This window comes from Chiloscyllium punctatum, chromosome 20, assembly GCF_047496795.1.
Source record: "Chiloscyllium punctatum isolate Juve2018m chromosome 20, sChiPun1.3, whole genome shotgun sequence".
In the NCBI taxonomy this organism is placed as follows: Eukaryota; Metazoa; Chordata; class Chondrichthyes; order Orectolobiformes; family Hemiscylliidae; genus Chiloscyllium; species Chiloscyllium punctatum.
Window position 1 is genome coordinate 45438503 of NC_092758.1, and position 18935 is coordinate 45457437.

At 40.3% G+C, this 18935-nt stretch overlaps 1 protein-coding gene across 3 annotated transcripts in view; it reads right to left on the reverse strand.

Annotated features, from left to right (window-relative positions):
* The window catches only part of psd2 (pleckstrin and Sec7 domain containing 2), a 182972-nt gene that overhangs the window by 3074 nt on the left and 160963 nt on the right, over window positions 1-18935 (reverse strand). For all 3 annotated transcript variants that reach the window (XM_072590834.1, XM_072590833.1, XM_072590832.1), the window contains one exon: window positions 10329-10472. In XM_072590834.1, the coding sequence (XP_072446935.1) occupies window positions 10329-10472 (144 nt within the window). The remainder of the gene's footprint in view (window positions 1-10328; window positions 10473-18935) is intronic.

Below are 18935 nucleotides of genomic sequence, written 5' to 3' on the forward strand. Positions count from 1 at the left end.
GTACAGGAACATGCAAGTAATTGGATGGTTCCAAAGGTGAGCTTATTTTTTACATCCATGAAATTGGAATTCAAACAAAACCAAAAGTTGTCAGGATAACCAACAGTTATTTTACTTTCTGGGTAGTCTGCTGCACCCAGCTGTCAGTGAAGGGAATTTTGTATTTATCTTTTAACCTGTCAGCCTAGTTGTACCCAATGTAGCTGAGTTCTGTCATAGACAAGGAGAGCTTCCTCCTTCCCAAAGTCCTTGTCCTCCAGTAGATCCTTCATTAGCCTTCGTTTCTACAAGGGGAACAGTTCCAATTCCTTCAATGCATCCTCATAACTGAACTTTCATATCCCTGGTGCAATTCTTGTAAATTGCTTCTGTTCTGTCTTCAATGTGATCCCATCCTTTCTATAAAGTGGTGCCCAGGACTGCGCACAGAACTCAAGCTGAGGTCTAATAAGTGTCTTGTACATGGTCAACATCACCTTTTTGTTCCTGTACTCTATGCCACTTTATTTGTGATCTCTACACCTGACCAGCCACCTTCCACAAACACCATGAATGCTGGAGCAACGCAGCAAATCTGACAGCATCTGTGGGGAAAGAAAGACATTTAACGTTCCAAGTCTGGTATGACTGCTCTTGCTCTGAAGAAGTGTCATACTCAACTTGAAATATGAACTGTGTTTCTTTCTCTACAGATGCTGCCAGACCTGCTGAGTTTCTCCAGCATTCACAGTATTTATTTTGGAACACCAGCATCCACAATATTCTGTCTATTGCAACTTCAACAATCTGTCCACAGATACACCCAACTCTCTCTGCTCCTACATGCTCCTTTACAATTAGACCACCTATTTTATATTGGCTTTCAATGGTCTTCCTACCAAAGTCCATCACATCACGTTTCTCTTCATTGAAACGTATCTGGTACGTATCTGCTCACTGCACCAAATTGGAAATGTTTTTTTTGGAGTTCTATACTGTCCTTCTCACAGTTTACAATTCTTCCAAGTTTCCTGTTTTCTCAAAACTTTGACATTGTCTCCTGCACACTAAGATCTAGATAATTAATAAAAGTCAGGAAAAGCAATAGTTCAAGTACCAACCCCTTGGGAACTCAACCACAAACTTCCCTCCAGCCTGTAAAATATCCATTGACCATTAATCTATGTTTCCAACGACTCAGCCAATGTTGTATCCATGTTGTTACTGTTCCTTTATACAATGATCTAAAACTATGGTAATACTACCATAGTCCCACTGGATCACAGCACTGCTTTTACATTAGTGAGACAACTAGTCGTGGGTCACCAAGCCTCAGGAGGGAGAGGCTGTGAAGGAGAGGCCTGCATTGTAACTCAGCCAGTGCAAGAATTGAACCCATTACTGTTAGCAAGACTCTACATCAAAAACTAGCCATCCAGCTAACCTGTGAGTACTAATTCTATCCTGAATAATTATCTCTAGAAGCTTCCCCCTCACTAAACTATCAAGTCTGTAATTGTTGGGCTCATCCTTACCATTTTCTTGAACAAAACAAAATGCTTGCAATTTTCCACTCACCTTCCTCACGGGTATGGAATATTGAAAGGTTATGAGCAAGGCCTCTGCATTTCTGCTTTTATTTCCTTCAAAATCCTTGAATGCATCTCAACAGATCCCAGTGCCTTCGCATCTTCAAGCACCAATAGTCTATCTAACACATTATATTTATCAATTTTAATCCCTTACAGTGAGAGTTTGCTGCTCTGTCACAATGGCCTGAGTAGCAGCTCTCTCTTTGGTAAACACAGTTGCAACGTATTTAGTTAACACCTTGGCCATGCCCCCTGCCTTCAGTTATTAATCCTTTCTTGGTCCCTAATCTGTCCTGTTCTTTTTACCACTATTTTATTGTTTCTATGTCTATCGAAAACCTTTGGACGTTCCCTTAAGTTGGTTGAAATCTTTTCTTACAATTCCTTTTTGCATAGCTCATTTGCTTTTTAACCTCCCTTTAGTATGTCTTTTGGTACTTGATTTTATTTTCTACTTGGTACCTGTCATAATACCTTGACTATATCTGAACCATCTCCTTTTTGAAGGTAGCCCACTGTTCAGGTATTGTTTTTCCCACTAACCTCTCATTCCAGTCAATCTGACCCAGGTTTGTTCTTGCTGCACTGAAGTACACTCTTTGCCAACTGCTGGTTCTCATTCTGAATTATTGTTTGTCATTCTGTACAATCATCCTGAATTTGGCCCACCTCATTTCCAGGAATTAGGTCTAACTGTGTATCATTTCTTGTTGGACATGTATTGCTGTAGAAAGCTCATCTGAATGCAATCTCGGAATACTTGTCCTTTGCTGCCCTCTACACTACAAAAATTCCATTCTATATTTAGGTAATTGAAGTCTCCCATTATAATTATGCTACAATGTTGGCATCTCTCTGTAATTTCCCTGCAGATTGGTCCCTACATCCTTTCCACTAATTGCTGGATTACAGCTCTAGCCAAACTGAATCAGTCTATGACCTTCTGAGACATCCTCTTTCTCCAGCATCCTTTCCCCAATAGTGCTACTCCTCCTCCTTTTCACCCTTTTCTATCTTTTCTGAATACCTGTACTCAGGAATGGTTAATACCCAGACTTGCCTTATCTTGAGACAAGTCTTTGTTGTTGCCACATTATACTTCCTCTTGGTAATTTGTGTCTGTAACTCCCCTATCCTATTTATTATACTCTGTTCATTCACATTCATGCATTTCATTGATTTCTCCATTTCAATACATATTGATCATTGCTTTCACCTAGGCCTGCTTCTTTGGACCCCAGCAATGAGGATGTTGTTTTATGGGATGGGCAAGTCCTAAATCCACATTAAATATGACTAAGGTTGTGAATCCTAATTTGTCTATACAAATGTTTTAAATGTTGTGAGCAGCCTTGTTAGGTTTGCTTGCTGTTCTGTTTCCAAATATGACAGATTGACATCTAACTTCCCTAATAGTTCAGTGTCATCAAACCAGGCATTTGGAGGTTCAATTTAGGAATTGTGTGGGCTACTTTCTGACCTTATCCTCACTTTTTCTGTCATCGTCCACTGTCCACACTGCCCAACAGAGTTTGTTTGTGGTGTATTGTTTCAGCATGTTAAGGTGACAAAGGTGCCTATCCGCTACCTGGGCTATCAGTCAAATAAATCATCTCATCAATCATCTTGATTATTCCCTGTGGACAACTAAAGGAGATTCCAGCAGTTCACTCTGCAAAGCTAGTAACACTGGCACATAATCCTCGACAAGAAATGTTTGGGTCTTGGTCAGCTTGTCTGCCCATACTTCTATGTCTTTTGTAAAGTTTCAGAGTCCTCATGGGACACATTACACACTCTTGTGAGTTATTCCCAAAACATGGAGATATAATCTAACATAGAAGACTCATTCCCTTACTATGTGAACCTCCTTGTTTAGTTTTAATGCACCTCTTACCATGTGAATATAAACAAATTCAAAGGAACTAAAACCAATGGACTTATTGAATAAATTTCAGGTAGCAAATGAGACCGATCCCAGTACATCATCTGAGTCATGGGGTTATTCATGTTACAACTGTGATGGGAAGAGCACACTGGTAACCAAGCTCCACAAGATGTACTGTTTATATAAATGTGTTGACTCAATTATCAAAATGATAATTGAGTCATCACATTCCTTTTTGAATCACAACACAGAATTCAACAGATTTTCATCAGGTTTCTTTGGTGTTTATTATAATCTGTTTATGATAAACAAAACATTAGCGTAAACCAACTGGCAAACGTTGATTAATATCCAAACTATGATGTGGAATTCAAATAAAACTTCCTAATCCCAAATAGAGACATACACACAAAACACAACAGAAAGACAATCTTTGCAGAGTGATTTGTTTTTAAAAAAAAGAAGAAACCTATTGGATAAAGGTCTAGAAACATAGGGTAGAAGGTGATGACTTCTTATATCCACTGTATTTCCTATCGACAAATTCAAACCGAAGACAACCACTGACTTTTGGGAGAACTTCAGTTTTGACTGCATGCAAATCTTTGTACATACAATCCACTTCTTCAGGTTTTACAAGATAGTCAAAAATACTATCAATTCAAACCTAACAAGCTCCGAGGAATCTCTGCTGGGAAAAGGATTTCAGGCAAGAGATTTGTATTTGCTTGGGCGTCTTCTTTACTAACTCTCTCGGACTGTAAAAAGAAACATTTATTCTGCAAAGAGTTGCCAGTGAACTATTAGCTTCCTAATCATTTCAAAGCCAGGTTTACCAGCAATTAAGGCAATAAACTCCATCTCTTAACTCCTTGAAAGCTTTGCATGGCTGTTTTCTCCAAAGTCATTGTTTTTTTTCTGTAAACATCAGGTGTCTTACAGCATAAATTGAACTGCTAATCTCACCGCTTGACCCTGTTAACCCCAAAAATATCTAAATCATTCTATATCTTCCAAATTTTCCCATACAATCCTTAAATATAAATGTGCATTCCTAACCCATCACAGAATGTCCTTATTATTGTCTTGAAGGTCTGGCAGTTCTGTTCTAAAGCCCATGTGACTGTGGGTGGTAGGCTGAGGACTATGGTTGTAGTATAACCAGACTACTCATAACTCTCTGAAAAAAGTTAGACATAACATCAATGGTTCATCTGACTGAACCTCAGCTAGAGATCTATATCAGGTGAAGAACAGTGTCAACCTTTCCAGCATCACCTTGGCAGGAATGCTTCTCAGGGGAATGGCCGAAGGGAACTGGCCACATCCGGAATAGTAATGCTGATACTGTGGCTCTGGTTTGTTTCTGACATGGGTTCCAATGAGGAGAAGTCTGCAGATGCTGGAGGGAGTTGAGAGTGTGTTGCTGGAAAAGCACAGCAGGTCAGGTAGCATCCAACGAGCACGAAAATTGACATTTCAGGCCGGAGCCCATGATCAGGAACTTCATTGGAACACGGGTTCCAATGAGTCTATCAATATCCTACCCAATACCCTGAAAACTGTACAGGAAAGAGAGTTTTATTGCAGGTTGGGGTTTTACAAATTCTGCTATGTTTTACAAAACTGTGCCATGTTCTTATGGAAGTTGGTTACTAAAAATACTAACTTGTATGTGTTTGGGACTCCCTTACCTAGCCAGCCATGGGAATTTCACAGGCTATCTTCAATATCTCACAAAGGTAGTTAAGTGGCATAGTGAACCACCATCCACTCTTTATTCACCGGTCTGTGAGCATGCCTTCACTTTCTTCACAGAGCCTTGTTATATACATAGTAGAATGCCAGAAATCCCTCTGCTTCAGCTTGGTTAGAGAGGCTGGGGCCAATTAATTCAATTGTGGGTCAGCTTGCTGAAACCCAACCAGGGAAGACCTATCATCATTTCCTTTGGGTCAGCCATTTAACAGATAGAGTCACCTGTCTGTGGCATCAATTTGGCCTCTGATGATGGAACTTGGTTAACCATTGATTATATCACTACACAGGAAAGAAAACGAAACCATGGAACCTGTCCCTGTAACTATAGTGTCTCCTTGTCTTCACTTGCCCTTTTCTGAGATTACTGGGGAAGCTAATACATTTCACTGCCAACTAAACATTTTCCAGGTGTAGGACAACTGAGTACAGAGGAGAGCTTTGGACAATCCCTGGGGTGGCTCAGTGGTTAGTACTGCTACCTCACAGAACCAGGGACCTCGGTTCAATTCCACCCTTGAGTGACTGTGTGGAGTTTGCACATTCTTCCTGCGTCTGTGTGGGTTTCCTCCCACAGTCCAAAGATCTGCAGGTTAGGTGGATTGATTATGCTAAATTGCCCATAGTTTCCACAGATGTGCAGGTTAGGAGGATTAGTCATGAGAAATGAAGAGTTACAGGGATGAGTTGGGGGCAGGGCCTGGGTGGGATGCTCTTTGGAAGGTTGATGGGCAAATTAGCATTGTAGGGATTCTATCCTGCCAAATCCTATTGCTACTTCTAGAAATTAGCCAAAAGATTTCCCATTTTGATTCAGTGGAAGTGGCTAGGCTTAAGTACAGCACTCTCACTATTTCTGGCTTGAGAAGAGAATCATTTTTTTGAGCTGAGCTGTCCTTTCTCTCCACTAGCTGTTTGCAATCTCTTTGAACTTTCCACAGTCTCACCTTTTCATGTTTGTGAAGGTGATACAGGTTGTTCCAGTATAACAATGCGAAGTGGCTATAACACGATTGACAAATTGGGGACACTGTTTGAATAATGCAAACTTTCTGCTGAACAGGATTAAGGGTTTTCTATAGCGATCTTCTACAATGCAATTTTCTAAAGCGGTTTTCCATGGCATGATTTTCTATGGCACGAGGTTGCAGAGGAACACACTGTCGCATTATGGCAGAAACTTATAGAAGAAAAGTTCCCCTTGGGGTAAGGACTTGTGGACAAGCTTCAGCCACCTTAGCTGCTTGTCTGGCTGTTGGAACCTTTTGGTTAATTACACGGGTTCTTATTGATGTAGGGTGTGAACTTTTAACTTCTTTAAGGAGACCTATCTCTCTGAAGTTTTCAAACATTGGAGTCTACGGTAAGTGGCTGCATCCAATGATTAAAGGCCAGTTCTTTTATCCTCTCAAGCCCCATGAAGGTCTACCCAGGCTACATCCCAAGGTTTGGAAACTTCTACCTGTAAGCCTCAGGGACCAGTTCATGGGTACGGAGGATTGCCTTTTTGTCTGGTTCATAAGTTGCAGAGGCTCCTCAGACAGCATGGCATCAACTTCATGAGTTTTGCCAGTTAGCCTGCATACAGGTGGAGCATCTAATCTACTCTTTGCTTCCACATTTATTTTGCAGCAGCAGTGAGGCTGGCATTATTAGAAATTGGACTTAACTGATGCAACTTCAGTACAGCCAGTAAATCCTTAAATCAGGGGGAGAAATAACCTAGTTGAAAGTAGTGCAGGACATTGTCAGACAAACAAGTAAGTGGAACAAGAACTCAGAGAACACCCAGATTTTGTGATGTAGCTAGAGGCTCTGATATAGGTAGATGAAAGGCAAGAGATTGCGGGTGGCGTGGTGGCTCAGTGGTTAGCACTGCTGTCTCACAGTGCCAGGAACCCGGGTTTGATTCCTGCCTTGGGTAACTGTCTGTGTGGAGTTTGCACATTCTCCCAGTGTCTGTGTGAGTTTCTCCGGTTGCCCTGGTTTCCTCTCACAACCAAAGATGAGCAGGTCAGGTGAACTGGCCATGCTAAATTGCCCATAGTGTTTGGTGCATTAGTTAGGTGTAAATATAGGGTAAAGAAATGGGTGTGAGTGGGTCACTCTTTGGAGGGTTGGTGTGGACTTGTTGGGCTGAAGGTCCTGATTCTATACTGTAGGGAATCTAATCTAAAGATCACTTTAAGGGCATAAAGCCTTCTTGGCAAAACCTGCAGTAACAATCAGAAGACATGACTCTTCTGAGCAATTCAAGTGAAATCGCTCCCCAAGATGTGCTGTGGGTTTAGCCTCCAGCTCCCTCTCTGGCAAGCTCTTGCTGCTCCCCTTCTTCCTCTGTTCTGAAGTTAGTCCTTACAAAATATTGATGACCGGCAAGAAATGCAGCCAAGCAGCATTAAAATCTTCTTCTCAGCAATTAGAATTAATTTTTCATAGAAAATAGGACATAAACACAGAAAACAAAATAGACCAGAAGCTTCAAATCACAAACCAGCAATGAACCTATGATGAGCTGTTAAATAGCATTGAAAGGTTCTGATTAGTGCCATAAATCGAGAGAATTTATTGTGTAGCGAGCTTGACTCTGGGAGAGTATCAATATCAATAAGTTAAACATATTTATCTATTATTTTAAATAGCTTTGGCGTTTTTGGTATCCAGGGAACAGTCAGCTCCAGTATAGTGGGTGGGATGCATAATGAGCAGGTATGCTCCGCTGACTGTATTCATTTTTTATGCACCCATTTTGGACATGAAAGAAGTTGGACAGAAACCTCTGGACCTAAGTCTGCTCTCTATGAAATATTTATGAATTTAAGTGATAAAGTGTATACACAGCAAATGTATTGAGGCCAATGCTCTTTCTGTTCTTACAGGCTATTACATTGTGCCAAACAGTCTCTACTACAAGAACAAAGAATTGCTGAATTTTTAGAAATGTTGCCACTTAGTGAATTACGTGCTGCTATTACTACTCAGTAGATAAATGAAATAAAATTGTTGGTTGTGGTTAACATCACCTCAGGCAGCTTATTAAGACATCTATAAATAACAAATTGACTACAACCACAGATATTTCCTGTGGTCGTTCATCTCGAAATGCTGGAGAAATGAAATGGAAATATGATGGTCATGTTGACTAGCAATACTGCCTCTGTGGTACTGGTTGACTGTGGGTTTCCTGATAGTAAATGCACTGGGGAGCAAATGCAGGCATTTTGTCCCACTGAGTTTAAGTTTGTACGATATAGTTATGTGTGGTTCTTACAGATATTTCTGGAAGCAAAATGACAGTGCAATATTAGTGCAATTTAACAGCTCTGCATTTGTTTTTCCTCTTTATGTTGCTTGACAGTTTGGACAGGATTTTGTCATAGAGTTCAGGACCCCAATGCCAGACCAGTCTTCAATTTATGTTTATTGAAAATTAGGAAAATAAAGTGTTAACTTTAAAGGAACTTTTACCATCAAGACATAATCTTGCTCCTCTTTAACTTCCAGTTGAGAAGGACAAGCTTACAGCTAGACTGGAATGGGAATGGAGAGCATAAAATGCATAGTCTTGTTTTCATGCTATTATTTCCATAGAGCTTGGTTCTTGAGACCGTAAGACCATAGATATAGGAGCAGAATAAGGCCATTCGGCCCATTGAGCCTGATGTGCCAGTCAATCAAGGCTGATATGTTTCTCAAACCCATACTTCTTCTTTCTGCCCACAAATTCTAATCCCCTTACTAACCAAGAACCTATCTATTTCTGTCTTAACTACAATCAGTGCCTTGGTCTCCACAGCTCTCTAGCAGCAATGAGTTTCAAAGATTCACGACCTACTGGCTGAAGAAATTCCTCCTCATCTTGGTACTTTGTGAGAAAATGCATTGAATGAAGATAACCATAACAGGGCAATAATAAATTTTAATTCATCATTAACTTCACTCCTGGCACTGAAAGCTGTATATCAACAGAACTTTCTCGTCTTGATCACTAAAAAGACTTGTACATAAGGTATAAATGCCCCAAAGCGATTACTCATGGCAGGCTTAGTCTGCAGTCCACAAACGTGTTGCATTTTACAACTTCAGTCAAATAGAACCGGGAAGGAACAAATATAAATATGTATTACTGTCCATTACCAAATAGAACCTTAATGAATAATTATTCAGTCACACAAGCTTTAACATGAGTAAAATGATGCATGATGCTATTAAGATAATGGGAAAATGAATTCAAACCTGATCATGAAAGGCTTTGATTCAACACTATTAATAGTTTGATTCTTGTGTAAAGTTATCTTCAAACTGAAATATTTCACAAACAAAATAATCTGTAGTCATACATGTTACAGCCTAATGGTATTTTCATGCTGTGAAAGTGGGACTAGAATTTAGTTATATTAAGGTTTATTTCATACTTAGCTTCTCCAGACAAGTTGCAATGCTTGAGAAAATACTGGTCAGGAAATCATAAGATTCTTGGTATGATTTTTCACCTCTAAAATTAATGATAAAAATAGAGGCTGCGGTCTCACCACTTCTTCAGTTGTACTCTAGCAAACTTGCTTTTGTGTTAGTGGTCCATGATCCCCTGAAGGCTGGTAAATCCAGAGGGATAACAGGAAAACCCCTCAACTGGTTTGGACAAGGCAGAGACTGTGGCCTGCATTGCTCAAAGCCCTATCAATGGGACTCCATGAATGAGGAATCAGCCATCTGATGTCAAAAGACTCTGTCCTTTTTACTCACATCAGGGCAGAATTCTTCTGATGACAATATAAACATGTTCTTTTCAAATATATTTACAATGCTGCTACAAATAGAAACCAAAAACCTACTTCCTCAATCATTTTACATCATGGCTATCATGCAGCTTCAACAATATGTGCATATAAGCTGATAACAGCATTTACCTAAGTGAACATGCTCCATGTAAAAGTGGCACAAAGATAAAGTTTCAAAAATGTAATATGATAGTATTAAACCCTTGGAGTCAAGCAAAGTGGCTTGACTGCCACATCTTTCTTGCAGCAAAAGTCATTGTATAGTTTTTAGTGATTCACTATTACATACTCTGTACACATATTTCTTTAGCATTAGAAAAGTATACTCACCTCAAATAACAAATAATGTTCTTTAAGTCTGAATTCCTCTGCATCTTTAGATTTTACATTCTTCTCAGGAGGGTGAGTACTGTGTTCTGCTAATTCAGTTGAAATCTGTCTCCACTTGGTCTCATGAGACTTCAGCTGCTCCTCCTTTATTCCACAGAGCATACATAAGTTGATTTTATAATTAAATACATCCCATAAAAATGCAGGACTCTTAGTTTTATACATATCGTTGGTTTATCATTGATAAAAATATTTTCCAAATACATCTTTGTGTGATCATTTCTTTGAAAATCATTATACAAACAGAAGCTCACATTAAACATTGGAATTCATAAAACATGCTTCTAAAATTATTCAAAAACATATGGCAAATTATTATTGACCCAAAAATTTCCAGTCAGTGGCGAAAGGACAACACTTGCTACTGACCTTGAAGAAAGGTGTCCACAAAAATTTAACAAGTTCCATGATATTGATTTGCCTTTTTAAAATGCAACTTTAATTCAGGCACCATCTACAGGACATGTCTAGCATCAGGAACAAGCGAGTCATTAAGCAGTCTAAGCAATCAAATCAGAGAATTCTCACAAAAAACAAACTAGGAAGTAAAAAGCACTAATTACCATTCTATTTAATTATATTACACAGAGTAATATATCATTTGAGACATGATATTAAAGTAAAAGTTAAAACATCATTAACAAACATAAGAGAAAACAAAAATCAAATTTTATTATTCAAAAAAATGTTTTGGTGATGAAATGAAATGACAATTCAGGCTTTTAAAACCAATTATCCAGAGCCAGTTAGGCAGGTCAGCTGTAGTTAAAACTTAGAATAATGACAAGAGCTCAATTATACCTCAGCAACAAGCCTAACTATTTGATTTGCTTTTGCAGCAAGAATAGTGCATAAAATGTTGAAATTCCCATCAAATTTTGGATTCTATGATGTTTGTAACTTCGAAAAAAGATTCAATAGTATACCCTGAGGAAAAACAGGGTATTAACTGAAAGAACTTCATAGCAGCAGGAGTACACCATAGAGATTGCTCTGCCTTTCAAAGATGAGAAGGAGCCAGTGTTGGACTGGGGTGGACAAAGTTAAAAATCACACAACACCAGGATATAGTCCAACAAGTTTATTTAGAAGAACAAGCTTTCAGACCTGCTTTCAAAAACAATTGTGCCTGATCTTCTATTTCCACTCCAATTTTCCACCATTCCTCATAACCCTAAACTAACTGAGAAAAAAAAACATTCTTCTATTTTAGCCCTAAATATATGCAACCCCTGAATGAAAGAATTTCTCTTCATCTCAGTTCTAAGTGATTGTTCCACTTACCCTGAGACTGCAACCCTACCTTCTGTATATTGCACTCAAGGAAAAGAAATCTGCATCTACCCTATCAAGCCCTTTTGAGAACCTCGAAATGTTTCAATGTGATTTCCTCTCATTCTTCTAAACGTCAAAGATTAGGGACCCAATTGACCTCTCACTATAAGATAATCCTCTAATTCCAGGCATCAATCTAATAAACTTTTGCAGTACTGCTTCCACTGCAAGTACATCCATCCTTAAAGATAGTGACCAAAACCTCCTGCAATATTGCAGATGTGATCCCACCAATGCTCTGTACAACTGCAGCTGGATGAAATTCCACTCAGAACACCCACAGAAATACAAATCCATGCTGAACTGGCAGAGGAAGATAAACCATGCCCCCTTTTCATAATAGACAGCTGCTGAATTCTGAAAAATAACTGACCAAAATCACAGACAGCAAATTTGACAGCTGCTGTCATAACACCACAAGACCATAAGTTATTGAAGGAAATTTAAGCTGTTCAGTACATTGAGTCTGCTTCAACCATGGCTCTCCCCATTTTCCTGCCTTCTCTCTATTACCTTTGATTCCCATAAAGTAAGTGCCTCAGCTAAATGTGCTGTCAGTGTGCTAGGAATGTAGGGTGCCATATGGGTAAAGCATAGGATGCCAGTTAAGTTGAGTGCCAGATGGGTAGGGTGCCTGGGATATGATGTCAAATGAGTATGAAAACTGGTGCAAATTTTGGCTATTTTTTGCTTCCTTCCCTATAATATTTTGGGACAGTGAGAGAAAGCACATAAAGACTCTTCTGGCATCATAGTCTTTTCATTTTTCAGAACAGCCTTATGGCAGGGAAATAATACACAGTAATTCAAACCTCTTCACATCAATCTGAATTTTCAAAATGTTTTTGTTTAAATTTAACACAATTTTGCTCATATTTATTTGACTTTATAAATATTTTGTTTAGAGTAATAACTTTCAAATGTTCTATTCATCACAGGGATATAATTTTGTAAAGATGGATTTTTCAATTGTATTTTCAACTTTTTTAGCAGGTACTGTCACAGCTTAAAGTGAAAGCCTATAAAACAGAAATATGTCTTTTCTACTCATTGTGGTCAGTCAGGTCTGTCAGTTTTCAAAGCTTCTGTCAGCATGGCTTCTCTTTACCGCTCCACACGCTCTGGAACTTAGGAATCAGTTGGATCATGCTATAGGGATCCATTAGAGGTTACTTCATAAAGGAATCCTCTGGGATGCCAGCAAAATTTTAATTGGGCTGTTGTGTAATTAAGTGAGCAATTTTAGTCAAGGCTAGTGATAAGTGCCTTTGCTTCACCACTGATTGGAAAATCCAGGTCATTGCTTTCCAAATTTCACATGCAGGTCATACTGTAAACATTTCTATGTGATTAGTTGGAAAGATCACGCCACAAAGCAAACTTGCCACATAACTAATCTTCACGTGGCGTTTGTTGATTTACTCATAAGATGAAATGCAGAACTTGGCTGTCACTCATCAATGTGCTTTCCAAACTTCTAGCATCTCAACACTACCTCTCTGCTTGCAAGACAAGGCAGTGCATATATAAAGACTACTCAGTCAATTGAACATGCCAGGTTTGACACAGTGCGGCCTGAAGACATTGAGGGAATTGGCCAGAGTTACCTTAAGGCTTAGGGCTAAAAGCAGCATTTCTTTCTTAATCTTAAGCCACTCAGTCATTTTTTCATATAGGAGCACATGAAAATAATATATTTCGCTGTGAAAGCTCTTCTTCAGAAAGTACATTTCTGCCAGAATTCCCACAAAGCTCATACTTTAAAAAAAACTTTTTTGACCCAAAGAGAAGCCAGCTGACTCAATCATATTTATGAAATTACACTTGTCCATAATTAGCTCATCTGACTACTGAATCCACAAAGAGAAGCTTAATTCTATATTCAGTAGAAGACTTATATTTTACCTCTCCTCAGTTACTGAGACTCATAGTGCCCTCCAGGGCGTAATGGTGAAATAAAAGCCACCAAAAATACAACCACTCCAAACTAATGACATCAACCAATCCATCCAATATTCCATATCAAAGACAGCTAATCACATTTGTGCATTCCCTTTGGAGCCTGTCATCTCTGCACCTTGGCTTGGTTTTGCATTCCCATGCAGTGCTACTCCAACACATGCAAAATGGTTGGTGGAAGGCTGCTGTGGAGGAATTAGAAGACAGACTTGAAGGATAAACTCAAACACCTCTGGCCTTAGAAGTTCCAGCTTTGAACTTCTTTACCTTGGGCAGCAATCGGGATTGGCTTATGAACAGACAACAGCAAGGGTGGAGTGACAGTGCTGGGAGAATGGTGCTGTAATTCTGAACTTGAATAGGAGGCTCATGTTCTGCGGAGCCTCTGTTACTCCACTAGGAGCACAGTTCAGGAATCCTGGAGAAAAGATCACCAGACTGCTGTGAAACCTTATAAGCAGGAGGCTGGAAGAACACAGCAAGTTGACCAGCATTAGGAGATGGAGAAATTGACGTTTAGGGTATAACCCCTCTTCAGGAATGGAAGTGGGGGTAGGGGGAGCTGCAAATAAAGAGAGGGGAGGTAAGGGTTATAGGTGGGGAGAGGGGCGGAATGGTGAGGTAGTGAGAGGTGAAACCTTATAAGCACCTTTCGGTGTTAGAACCATAGTGATGGGGGAAGCGGTCTGAGAGTGCATGACAGGAAGGTATGCTGATATGATAACAAACTAGGATTGCAAAGTATTAGGTTCACCTTCCACTGCAGGACTTTGACTTATACTTTCTATTAACAGACTGCAGAAAACTGACAGGATTTTGAAAGGGTGAATTGGCAAACCTAAGCAGTATGGCTTACATTAGTGCCCATGTCAGAGCTGTCTCTTTTATTCAGCAAGATAGTGGTAAGGCCTACCATGGCTGCCATCTCCCTTTGCTGCCAGAGCCAACAGGCGGTTTTCACATCCTGAAGCATTCAGTATCATTAAATGTTACGAAGGTTGCTGTCTGTTCAATTTGAGTGCCAAACTAACTTCCTGCCCCAATTATGGCATTTAAAAATAGCATCACACAAGCGACACAGTTGAAGAGTGGGACCCATAATTCATTTGGCTGTCATGTTCACGTTCCCTTTCTGAAAGTTTGACCTAACGTGCAGATCTATGCTTCATTCTAGCTCTGACAGATGTGCAGTAGGCAATGCAGTATTATCATCTTGGATCTCTGATGCAGCTATATTATAAGACCTCTGTCCAAATATCGGAACTGCTGCTGTTTATGTTTATATATTACCTAACAAATATCCTGGAGGTTGTAAAGGTTTTATTATATTCATGCTCTGCTGCTCATGACTACCTCAGTCTGGATTTGAGGATAAGAGAGTCGCCCAAATCACCCAGCAGGCATCTGATTACTCCTGTTTGCCTGTTTCTGCATGCAAAGGTGGGTGAAGGCAGGGAGCTGCTAATGTATATTGATCCATCCTATATCCAGGATTTATTTCTCTTTTCTTATTTTCCAACTAACACACAGAGACAATTATATTGCTTATTCTAAAAATATACTTTGCAAACACCTAAAAATCTATCTGACATAATTTCTCCAAAAGCAAAACAAAAAAATTAGGAAAAACACCAAATTCTACTAAATTAGCTAAAGATAATTGCTGCTTCTGATGAACTAACAGACAATTTATCAACTAATAGTCATTTACCCTTTAAATGTTGACTTCATATAAACTTTGAATATGCCTGCATCATTGTATATTCTGTGTAGGACAGTGTACATAAAAATCACAATAAATTATGTATTTAGTAACATGCGAGATTCCAGAATCTATTTACACATGTCTCATCTGCTTTTGATAAAAGCTTCCATGTCTCATATTAAGATGAATTTTAGGTTTGTTTGCAGTTCATACAATTCATACAATTTCCAAAGAACACTACTAACACAGCACATATTCAATCCCACTGTCATCAATGGTGACAAACAAGAACACTTATTGTTAAATGACTATGTCCAAATTAAAGATAAGAAAGCTAGTTTTCGTTCACATATTCAGATTGGTTCCAATTCAGGTCAGTGGAGGAAAAAGGAAAAAGACCTTGGCTATTCCATAAGACCATAAGACATAGGAACGGAAGGAAGGCCATTCAGCCCATCGAGTCCACTCCGCCATTCAATCATGGCTGATAGGCATTTCAACTCCACTTACCCGCATTCTCCCCGTAGCCCTTAATTCCTTGTGACATCAAGAATTTATTAATCTCTGCCTTAAAGACATTTACCGTCCCAGCCTCCACTGCACTCCGCGGCAATGAATTCCACAGGCCCACCACTCTCTGGCTGAAGAAATGTCTCCGCATTTCTGTTCTGAATTTGCCCCCACTAATTCTAAGGCTGTGTCCACAGGTCCTAGTCTCCTCGCCTAACTGAAACAATTTCCTAGCGTCCACCCTTTCCAAGCCATGTATTATCTTGTGAGTTTCTATTAGATCTCCCCTTAATCTTCTAAACTTCAATGAATACAATCCCAGGATCCTCAGCCGATCCTCGTATGTTAGACCTACCATTCCAGGGATCATCCATGTGAATCTCCGCTGGACATGCTCCAGTGCCAGTATGTCCTTCCTGAGGTGTGGGGACCAAAACTGGACACAGTACTCCAAATGGGGCCTAACCAGAGCTTTATAAAGTCTCAGTAGCACAACGGTGCTTTTATATTCTAACCCTCTTGAGATAAATGACAACATTGCATTCGCTTTCTTAATCACAGACTCAACCTACATGTTTACCTTTAGAGAATCCTCGACTAGCACTCCCAGATCCCTTTGTACTCTGGCTTTATGAATTTTCTCACCATTTAGAAAGTAGTCCATGCTTGTATTCTTTTTTCCAAAGTGCCATTTCCTGGACCACTCTCCCAAACTGTCTAGATCCTTCTGCAGCCTCCCCACTTCCTCAGTACTACCTGCCTGTCCACCTAACTTTGGATCATCGGCAAACTTTGCTAGAATGCCTCCAGTCCCTTCATCCAGATCATTAATATATAATGTGAACAGCTGCGGCCCCAACACTGAACCCTGCGGGACACCGCTTGTCACCGGCTGCCATTCCAAAAAAGAACCTTTTATCCCAACTCTCTGCCTTCTGTCAGACAGCCAATCATCAATCCATACTGGTACCTCACCTCGAATCCTAGGATGAGTTGAATCGAAGGGTCAGTTTCCATGCTGTATGAGTCTGTGACTCTATAACTAGGGCTGAATTTTCCCATTTTATACTGAAGTGTTTTGTTCAGTATATTCATGCACCCAGGCTGCCATGGCTTACTGTAATATTTCTCATACAATCTTTCACTCTTCACTTTATTAATTATGCAGCCAGGCTCCTTAACCTTCTCGTGGAATTGTACAGGAAGAGAGGCAAAAGTGCTTGTCACTGCTGGGACCTTCTGGCCTTTATATCACTGGAACCATATTTAAAACCATTTCAGTGGCTGCACTCCAGAAACTGCCCCTTATATGCTGGAGCTTGACCATTATCTCTGAGGATATGGCTCAGAGTCAAAGCTCACGGATGGGAAGCTGGAGGTGCTGATGGAAAAAGGAGTGGTGGAAACAATGGCAGTTATCTTTCCTGCTGGCCACCAAAGAAAGCTATGTCACCAGACATAGCCAGCTAGACAAATAAAGCAGTCTGGTTATGGAACACTCTGCAGTGCAGGAGAAAGCTTGATGAATATTCTGAGTTGTGCAAGGATATAGCCACTATCTCCTTAATGTTATGTCATACTACAGGCTATCATTTACTTTAACTTCGACATTACATGTGCCATTCACTGAGCCTCATGGACTAGAATTCTCCTCGTACATGTACCATGTCCAGTCAACGACTCTCATCCATCTCTCCACAAACGTTCATTCCCTCCACAACTAAAACTCAGTAGCAGCAGTTACCATCTAAAAAGTATGCTGCAAAAGATCACCAAGGCTCCTTAGACAACACCTTCCAAATCCACAACTGGCTTCATCCTGAAGGATAAGGGCAGCACATACATAGGAATACCACCACAGGCAAGTTCACTTCCAAGCCACCCACCAATCTGACTTGGAAATATATCACCATTCCTTCAGTGTTACTGGGTCAAAATCCTGGTACTCCCACCCTGGTGGCATTGTAGGTTTACCTATACTAAATGGAGTGCAGCCTGGGTGGGAAATTTGCTGGTGGTATTCAGGTGGGTTTAAATTAGCAGGGGAATGGGAACCTTAGGTGTAGTTCCAGTACACAGGAGGATGGGAGTAGGGAGGACATGGACACAGGATTTCACGGTCACAGGGGTATGCTGGCAGACAGCAAGCTGGTTTTAAGTATGTCTATTTCAACGCCAGGAGTATCTGGAATAAGGTAGGTGAGTTTGCAGCATGGATAGGTACCTGGGACTTCGATGTTGTGGCCATTTCAGAGACATGGATAGAGCAGGGTCAGGAATGGATGTTGTAGGTTCCAGGGTTTAGATCTTTCATTAAGATCAGGGAAGGTGGTAAAAGAGGGGGAGGTGTGGCTTTGTTAGTCAAGGACAGTGTAACAGTGGCTGAAAGAACTTTTAACGAGGACTTGTCTACTGAGGTGGTATGGGCTGAGGTTAGAAACAGGCGAGGAGAGGTCACACTGGTGGGAGTTTTTTATAGGCCTCCGCAAAGGTCCAGGGATGTGGAGGAGAGGATTGGCAAAACAATTCTGGGTAGGAATGAAAGGAACAGAGTGGTCATTATGGGGGCCTTTAACTTCTCCAACATTGACTAGAAATGCTATAACTCTAGTATGTCGGATGGATTGGTTTTTGTCCATTGTGTGCAGGAAGGTTTCCTGACACAGTATGTCAAAGGGCCGACAAGACAGGAGGCCACACTGGATCTGGCACTTGGTAATGAACCAGGCCAGGTGTTTGATTTAGTGGTAGGTGAGCACTTTGGACAGAGTGACCATAATTTTGTTACGCTTGGTTTAGTAATGGAAAGGGATAGGTACATGCCACAGAGCAAGAGTTATCGATGGGGCAAGGGCAATTATAATGGCACTTTGCAAGACTTAGGAGGCATAGAATGGGGTAGCAAAATGCAGGGGATGGGGACAATCGAAATGTGGAGCTGGTTTAAGGAAGACATGTTGCGTGTCCTTGATAGGTATATCCCTGGCAGGTAGGGAGGAAGCGATAAGATAAGGGAACCATGGTTTATGAAAGACGGT